Here is a 10,006-nt window from a genome sequence, read left to right on the forward strand (position 1 = left end):
AGCTTTGGTATATTCCACAGTATATCTATAAAACATATTGCCAAATACTAAACTTTAATATTACCAAATGGCAAAATAAATTAGATGTGTTAACTAATTAGATCCGTTTTAAGTGTAAATTAAATTGAAGTTAATTTGCCTCAACTTTTTGAGTAAAATAGCACATATATATTCCAAGAAATAGATCTCAGTCCACACAAAAATGGCAGAAAATCTGCAATTTGTCTCGAGAGACAGAATGGTTCCATGTTTGCAATATGGCACAGTTTCCTTACATAGATCAAGGACTGAAGAATGAATTATTCTGCTAAGAGGAAGACTATGTAAGGGAAAAGAAAAACAACTATGGAGGGTCTAGGTCAGGGGTAGGCAACCTTGGCTCTTTTATGACTCGTGGACTTCAACTCCTAGAATTCCTGAGTCAGCTATGCCATGCTGACTCAGGAATTCTGGGAGTTGAAGTCCACGAGTCATAAAAGAGCCAAGGTTGCCTACCCCTGGTCTAGGTCAAAGATAAGCAACAGTATTATTAAGATGCTCTGGGCTTCAATTTTCATAATCACTTGCCACTGACCATGCTGGAATAGTTGATGAGGGTAACAGATCTAGAACATGGCAGATCTTTGATTTTACATATGCCAAAATAAATTTTAATAGAGATTCTGAAAAGGATTTTTGTAAGAGTAAAAAAAATATTTTTCAAATGTCTGAGATATAAATGTGATAACTGATCTCATTCCTATGATATAGAGATGTTATTAATTTCTCATTCTTTTATCAATTACTTTTTATATTAGCTGACATAAGAGTTTGAATTTCTGAACTATACAACTTTTATTTTGGAAAGCTCCTTTGCTGTTAAAAAACACATATTGAGTATGATTGCATATAAATATTAGTTATAATTTATAAAATCCTTGTCCTGCTCTTTTCATTAAAGATATTAGGGACTATATAGGTGTCAAGTAAGAAAAGAAGGATAAAAAAGAGATTTAGGAATAATATATTCTAAAAGCTGGCTTCAATAGCTAGAATATTTAGATATTTATGAGACCATTTTAACTTTCTGTTCTATCACCAAACAAGCAGTTATTTTAGAATGATTTACATCTTAAAAATTATTTCCTAAAGAAATATTTACAAAATTATTACTACTGTATATTGTAATATCCACAATGCCAATATTTCTAACTAAACATAATCTTTATAAAATCTATGAGTACAACCCAAAATGTTGGGTCATGTATTTTACATCTATAGAATTACATTTACTAAATCTGTAAGGCATGAAAGACCAGGTCCACATGTGAATATTCAATTCATCTGATTTGTTGCTAAAGGTCTATGCACAGGAATCTTTTCAACTAATGTTTAGCACCTGCTTAGAATTAGATAAGGATCAATAGATTCAAGAGGGTTAGACTTAGTTCTCTTGTGACTACCTAGGGCTTCTAAGCTGATTCCCCTTTTCACTTCACCCCTAGGCTCTGCTATCTTTTCTCCTACTGAAACACAAATTTCTTCTTGGGTTTAAAGATATAAGGATTTAGCCAAATCATTTACATTAAATCAAAAGCTATAATCTAATGGTATTTTGAAACATATTTTACTTAATTCATTAATTTTTACTTCTATATAAGTGCAATTAGGCAAGGTACCAGGTAATCGTCTAGTTATACAAAGTGGAAAAAACATTCAAGAAGAAGGCAATGGCAAACTACACTTCCAATGCTACCAAGAAAACTCCATGGATGTAGTCATCAAGAATTGAGATCAGCTCCAGGGATTTTTTTTTTATTTATAAACATCTAGAGCAGCAGTCCCCAACCTTTTTAACACCAGTTTTGACACCAGGGACTAGTTTTGTGGAAGACAATTTTTCCATGGATTGCGATCGGGGAGGAGGACAATGTAATTTAGATCCCTCACACACACAATTTACACTAAGGTTTGTGCACCTCCATTGGGAATCTAATGCCTGATGATCTGAGGTGGTGATGCTAGCACTGGGGAATGGCTGCAAGAACAGATGAAGCTTCGCTTGCCCACCTGCCACTCTCCTCCAGCCGCGAGGCTTGATTTCTAACAGGCCACGGACCATTACCGGTCCATGGCCCAGGAGTTGGGGACCCCTGATCTAGAGATTTACAAACTAAAAGTCAGTGGCTACAAAAATAGTATTTTGACTCTGTCAGGTAGAAAGAAATGTCAACACTGCTTATTAAAAGCAACCTATCAACTATCCATAAGCTGAAGCTGAATCCATTGTAAAGATCAAGTATCCAAAACACATAAAGTAGCAGTAAAGATCAACATATGGCTAAGTATATGTTTCTGGGCTGATATTTGGATCTTCACACTTTTGACATGGTGCAGCAGGTAACTCAAATTACAGTACAATGCAAAATTTATAATAATTGAAATCAAACCTCAAGTATTGTTCTCTATTTCTCTCTTTCAGAAAATGAACATTGAAAAAGAACATTTCTTGTCTTCAGTTTTACCAGCAGAAACAGGATCACAAACACACCATAGGCCAAAAAAGCTACACTGGGACAGAGGCCCATTGTTTTTTAGCAGCCTTAAGAATTCTGTTAATGCAAGACAGGATTAGCCGTCTTGCACTGCATTTAGAGTTTATTTTAAAAAGAGAGACATAAATTTAACAAAATATTAACTTTGTATCCATATAATTACAAAATTATATAAATGTATTTTAATAAGCTTTTAAAAAAAATCTTAAGAGGTACAAGTACAAGGTCATGGTCTCCAGAAGTTTAGAAACCGTTGTAGAAAATAGTTCATTCATCAAAATTATAGCAGCAAAAATGTAACCAATCTATCTTTTCATGCACACAAGGATATGTCAATTTCTTCCCTCATCCCAAGAACAGGGCATCCACTTCCAGAGTATGGTCAGCAATTTTACTAACCAAATATAGTCCATGTTTAGTGACCACAGTTGAGACTGGCAACTCTGTCACTAAGCAAAGCAGCTGTTACAGTAAGTGGGTCACTGCGCTTTCTGGCTCAAAACTGACAAGAGGGGGCGTTGTCTTACCTGAACGCCTTTTCTCAGCATGATGATGGAGAATAATCAGTTCACACTTTTCACTTTTGCCTACTTCCTAACCTCCCTCCCTTCCTTTGGAATAGTAACCCCAGAACTGGGATAATTAACAAGAAGGAATCAATATTTGTATTTACATTCATTTGAGAGGAAGGGATTACAAGAGAATAAGCAAGCTCTCAATGGGAATACATAGTGAAAGCAATACTGGCACTGGCAGCTTCAAGTGCATTCCGCAAACAGCCTGCTGTATTCCCCACTATGCCTGCTTATTACTCTCTTGTAGTCCTTTCCTCTCCAAACTTTCCACTGGGGGAGGGGAAAGAAATCAAGCATAGGAGAAATTACCTATAGTAATTGCTTTGTTTTTTTCTCCCCCCCCCCTCACCTCCTGCTGGCACCCTCATAGAAGGGAGAGATTGGAGAATAAATAGGCATACAATGGGGAATAAACTGGACCGTTTGTGTAGCTGCAAACACCAGCACATTGCTTTCAATGTGTATTCTCCACTATGTATTTCCTTACTTTCTTGTATTGCTTTCCTATTCAATCTCTCTGCTCTAAAATCAGGAGAGGGGAAGAAATACAATAGGACATTATGTTCTGATGGTAATGCCAATCACATGACTCAGGGACAGTACTGGCATAACTTCAAAAGGTCACTGAAGGAGGCTTCTGGTAAATGAGGATTACCTGTAGAAATCATCTGAAAACAATCATAGAAAATTGCTCACTGAAAACACCACTCTCAATAATAAGATGTTTTATGTTGATTTAGCCTTCCAGTGGAAGTTTTCTTCCCCAAACTCTCAGCCTGAATAGGCGCCTCTAGACAAGCAAGGAAACACCTCAACCTATTAAATAAATAAATTTCATACTTGTTCTTCTGGATAAGCAATTGGCCAGAAATGGGCAATTGGCCAATTTCTAATTCCTCAAAATGCCAATTTGTCACATGTATCCTACAACTGTAATTTTCACTTTGTCTGATTAGCTTAGGTGGGAATTTTATCGTGCCATCTCAGGTGCATTGGTCAGGATTCTGAAAGAAGTACCTTTGCAATAGTTACCTCTGACAAAAAAACCTATGGCAGTTTCCTACACAATTTCCTATACAAAATGTCAGAGGTAAACCGTTATATATTGCTGAAAGGAGAATGTTCATTAAAGACATAATAAACCAAAATAAAATATGTGGTTTCTGATCCAATTTCCAGGTGCACCACATACTGAACTGCAAATATCAACTTTTAGCTAAAAAAAAGAATGGCTTTTAGTCATTCTGGCTGTGAAAGGTAAACTTGGAAATGTGTGAGTGAGGCCTAATGAAATTTCACAGCTTCTTAGGAAGCATGTATTTTAGTGCTCTGCATATTTCTCTTTGTTTCTTCATGATCAGCAGGAGCTAACAAAGTTGGCAAGAAAAAGAAGAAACAGGCTAACAGAAAGACATACAGTATATATATATATATATATATTTAAATTCAGCTATTTCTGACATGCCACTTGGAAAACATTTGAGTAGGCATTCATTTTTCTTATATGTAAATAAAAATATCCATGGATGGATTCTCAGACCATAATTAAGTACCAAAGAAGCAATAATCATAGCAGATATAAAAATATAATAGAGATCAGGGTTAATAATACTGTAACCAGTTTTTAACATCCAAAATTAATAATTCTGATACATTCCACACAATATTTGCCATAAGAATGAATTACTGTGGGGAAAAAACTGTTTTTGACTGTTACAAAAAAACTACATTGATCATGAAAAAGGGATATTTTTTTACAATAAAATAATTCAGCTTGATGGAACACATAGAAAAAGAAATTTTATAGAGTTCCAAGGAAATCGCGCACAACAATTAAAGTTCAAAGACCACAACTCTCCAATGGGCAGAAGAGATTTGATATTGTATTTATTATCACAGTATTAATAATTATTTCTATAATAAATAATTACAGGTAGTCCTTAACTTACAATTCATTTAGTGACTGTTCAAAGTTACAACGGCACTGAAAAAAATGATTTATCACCATTTTCACACTGATGGCCATTACAGCATCCTCATGGTCACATGATCAAAATTCAGATGCTTGGCAACTGACTCATAGTTATGACAGTTCCTGTGTCCCGGAATTATGCAAACCCCCTTCTGACAAGCAAAGATACTGGGGAAGTCGGATTCACTTAACCACGTTACTAACTTAACAACTGCACCGATTCAACTTAACTGTGGCAAGAAAGGTCGTAAAATGGGACAAAACTCACTTAACAAATGTTTCACTTAGCAAAAGAAAGTTTGGGCTCAATTGTGGTCGTAAGTCGAGGACTACCTGTATTGGATTTCTACACTTCCTAAACATCTTCTGACCTCAAATCGTTTTGATTAAGGGTACATTTCCTTGCTTCACTGTAGACCTTTGTTAGGAGACAAAACATACACAGTGTTCTACCATGTGGTGCCAATTTGATGCAGCCAAGAGACATGTCCAAACAAGGCTTTTATTCTGCAATTACTTCAAATGAAATTAAAAAAAAAATCTGTAACCTTAATATGTTTTCCCACCGCTTATTTAACCTTCTACATGAACACAATGCACATAAGCTAAAGAAGAAATTATGAGATGTCTGGACTGTAGGATTGCTAACTAAAAACACTCCAAGACTAGCCCTCTATCTAAAAGATACAGCACACAAGCATTTTTGTGGACTTCCTTCCTACAAGCTTTTTGTGAGATTTAAGGCTTCAGTTCTGGTCCTTAATTCACCTTTATGAAAAAGAGTCCAAAATATTAGATCCCACCCACATCAGTGCTATCACATACTGTATTTTATGTTCCCAGACAGGGTACAAAGAGAAAGGGTTGTCCCCAGCTTGAAAAAGTTTACTCAACCCCATGTGCAGAAATCATTAACAAAAAATGCCCATGCTTCCTAATAAAAAAAGGTAAAGGTTTCCACCGTCCAGTTGTGCCCCTAATACTAGGATACATTTTTTATCCTGTTCCTGTATATCTTAAATAAACATACTACAGCCATGTTACATATTTCCAGCCTTATTCTAATTATCCACAGCATAAGAATCACATTTAGATCTTTCTGTGATTTTGTTCTTGTTAGATAATTCTTTCATTTTCATTTCAGGGTGGCTCTCTGGACTGCAGCTTATCTATGGAGCAAGAAATAAAGCCCTATGGAGCCTGCCATTATGTAGCACTAGACTTACCTGTGACTTCAGAGTCTTCCAAAGCAGCATCTGAATCTTGATGAATGAACAGGGATAACAAATTGGTACCCTCTTTATGACTACACATCTCAGTCACTTTCCCCTCTCTATTCATTGCTTCTAGTTTCTCTGAAGAATTTGGGACAGCCTCTTTCAGATCAATCCCCCCTTCCTTTGATGCCCTCAACAAAGCTGTATGCTCAAGAGATGTTTTTGCATCTTTAAAAAAAGCAGGAATTCTCGCTTCACCTTGGGGACACTCAAGAGCAATTAGATCCTCTTTGTTTGACACAAGGGTCATTGGCACAGCTTTTTCTTGATCATCCTCATGCTCTTTCTCCTGTTTTGATAAAGCAGTGGAAACCGATTTCTCCATTCCTTGTGGATTCCGCTGTGTCAATTTCACAAACCAAACATCAAGGCTTTGGTGGATTTGCAACAATTACTGCCAGACAACCTATAATAAAAAAGGTATCATAATGTCTCATGTTTAGAATAATTTAGAAGGATGAATTTCACACAAGTCCCTTTTCAAATATGCTGATTGAAATTTAATGTACCTATTACAAATATTCATTATGTGATTTAGAACAAATGTCTTTTATCTAGGAGTAGAGGTCATTTCTGGAGTAGAACAAAAGAATTTTGTTCAACAAATTTGAATAATATACACCAAGTCAAACATGTTTTATTTACAGCCTTGTCTTGCCTGTAAGACAGCTTAACTCACAGATGCCAATCTGTAACATAGGTATCAGAATCTGCAGGAGGATATTGATATATGGCTGGAGTAAACCAAGGAAGTCAGAGATTTCAAGCATCAAACTTGACTTCAAGCATCAAGCTATACTGCCCTATAAAGAGCAGACTTGAGTAAAGCCACTTTAATATGTACTGCATAAGACAAGAATATGACATACATATTTTGCAGCCTTGACTGTTAGAATACTACAGTATTAGTGTGCTTTCAACTTGATTTGTGGCACATTGGTGACAGAAATTCTATATAGTGTATAGAACAGTATTTAAAGAAATATATTAATGAGAAGTATGTCTCAGCTGCATTTTATTTATTGCGGAATAATTCGTCAAGTCACATTCTGAAATAAAAGTATAATATGAAGCTTACATGACATGCATGAACAGACAGTTGTCTATACAGTATGTATGTATGCATGGGAAGGGAAATAGAAAAAAAGCACTAGCAAGCATATCACTCTCAAACAGGAAGCTCTTACCTCTTGGTCACTAAAACATGTGACCAATCTGTATTACAGATACAGACAGTCAGTATTCAATTTAGCTGTGTTATATACGATTAAATATAGAATTGCAATCTATGTACAATTCAATAAAATGCATTTCCTAAAAGGAAAACACAATTTTCTCCAAATAAAGAAAACTACCTACACCTAGGATTTATATTGAGTTTATTGAATTACACAGATGAAGATATATTATGGCGCAAAAGTTATCAAAAGTTATCAAGCTGACAGTTATCAAGCTGACAATTCTCAAATCCTATGTTATACATATTTTAACACTTCGCTCTATTTGTCTATTAATTCCAAACCAATTAAAACATCAAGGGAAGTAACTCCTTACTATTCTTTTATATACAGAACTTACTACAAAATAAATCCGAAAAAAACTGTGCCACAACAATAAATAATATTAAACATTAGTTAACTCAATCTTAAAAAACTTTTTAAAGAGTTTCAGATAATCAGGTTTACTATCTAACTCCAAAGGGACCATAAAATAACTATCAGTCAAGGTTTTCTAGGAATGGCATTCTCTACTCAGCAGGTCAGCATTCCAGTAACCATCTGCCAATCTCTATTTGGCAGGAGACACCTTGACCAATCGTCCTGACTATAAGAGGTTCGTGTAATTTTGCCATGATTTCTGTTATCTCTTGGCCCAAATAAACTAACTGCCCATGTGACATAATTTCTTTCTGTATAAACTCTTCTTTCAAAGTAAAACTTGTTGAGATTATATTTAAGTAACTTTTTATATAAAAAATCCATATCTATATTTAATTTGGAATTCCATGATGTCTTAGATAAGTGCCTCCAACCTTTTTGGCCTGTGAGCCCATTGGAGTTTTGAAGATGATATGGCTGGCTGCTATGGCTGGCATGAATTGTGGCTAATATTTAGTACTGGAACAAAACATTCATTTTTAGAAAGGAAAGCAGGCGAAATTAGAATGCAAGCACACTGTTTTAATCCCATGTTTCTTGTATCATTTCTCAAAAAGGGTAGCTAATTTTGTAAAATCACCTCGGATTTTTTTTTCTAAAAATAATTTTCCCAAATATATTAACTTTGAAATTACTTCCTTTCAAATGCAAAAATCAGCAAACCCTATAGTGCAAATATACTCATTATTTCACAATCATGTTCAACAATAAATAAATAAAAGGAGAAAGTGAGACAGACCTGTTTCACATCCAAGTTTCTTTATCCTGAGTTCCTACATATATGACAATTGGCTATGTTCACATAACTAAGCCATGAACAATAGTTTACAGACAACAAGGACTTACTCAATTCTAAGCCAGTCCCCTCCCAGCCACATTATCATTTGGTAAGTGTGTAAACCTAGTCACTGTTTTTATATCTCCAAGATATTACACGTGTCTATTCTCTTCATCTATCATACAAATAATCATGCATTCTATTCCTTAATCACACAAATATAGACATACATCTTTTTCTCTTCCACTCTGTAAGGCTGATTCTTCCTCATTGAGTCAACCCTCCAATTTCCTCTCCCAGGCTCTATTTATCTCCCCTTTGTTGGCTCTCCTTACCTTCTCACTGAAAGAATAGGATGAATTAAAGTTTAGGTAGGCTATCCCTTTGACTTTCAAGCATACTTAGTTGCAATAAGTCTGTTCCTAATTTAGCTGGTTGGAAAGCAGAACTGGCCTCCAACTGGTCTACCCTACTTCTATGGATATAAATTAAAATGCACTTACCTTTTTTTCAACTATATAATTTTGCTGAATCATATTCTATTTGTAATCTATCATTCAACATATCATTTCCAAGTCAGTTATTCCCTATGTGTTGTTGTACTCAAGAAGTTATAGACAAAACAGAAAAATGCTTCTGCTCTTTTATTAACCTAAGAAGTCTATTAATGGGACATCCACAGCAAGAGAACTAAACCCAGAATTCCAGCCACTGAGATCTTATTTTTAAAATAATTGTACATAGGATCTAGAATTTTAAGTATAATTTTTCTCTCTCATTTTATAATATCTATTTTTTGCTTTGAATTATATATGAAGTATTAACTACCGTACATCTTGCAGGGGTGAAAATGAAAACAGGCAAATTAATGAAAAGCAAATATATTAGTCATAGACCACTTTATGAACCCATATACATTAAATTACGCTTAGCTTGAAGCAGATAAAAGACAAATTACTGTGGATGGTCATATAAGCTGTGATCAAGCCACAGTTTGGGTAAACTATGTGTTTTGTCTATTATAGGACATTTATCACATTTGGATGACCAAATTGCTATTTATCAAATTTATAAAACTGCCCATCTCACAAGAAGCAAAAAAAGTGCAAAAACAATAAAGTTATTAATATAAACATAGTTATATTAAAACATTATAAACACTGCACAATGTGTAAGGAAGTACCTTAGTGAGTACATGGATTTTGGATAAAA

At 34.8% G+C, this 10,006-nt stretch overlaps 1 protein-coding gene across 1 annotated transcript in view; it reads right to left on the reverse strand.

Moving 5' to 3' along the window:
• The window catches only part of WIZ (WIZ zinc finger), a 54,063-nt gene extending 47,373 nt beyond the window's left edge, over positions 1 to 6,690 (reverse strand). The window contains exon 1 of the mRNA XM_029287115.1: positions 6,308 to 6,690. Within this exon, the coding sequence (XP_029142948.1) occupies positions 6,308 to 6,683 (376 nt within the window). The 5' untranslated portion in view covers positions 6,684 to 6,690. The remainder of the gene's footprint in view (positions 1 to 6,307) is intronic.
• Between the last annotated feature and the right edge of the window lie 3,316 nt (positions 6,691 to 10,006).

Source organism: Protobothrops mucrosquamatus, unplaced genomic scaffold (genome assembly GCF_001527695.2).
Source record: "Protobothrops mucrosquamatus isolate PMUCROS unplaced genomic scaffold, P.Mucros_1.0 scaffold_247, whole genome shotgun sequence".
Classification (NCBI taxonomy): domain Eukaryota; kingdom Metazoa; phylum Chordata; class Lepidosauria; order Squamata; family Viperidae; genus Protobothrops; species Protobothrops mucrosquamatus.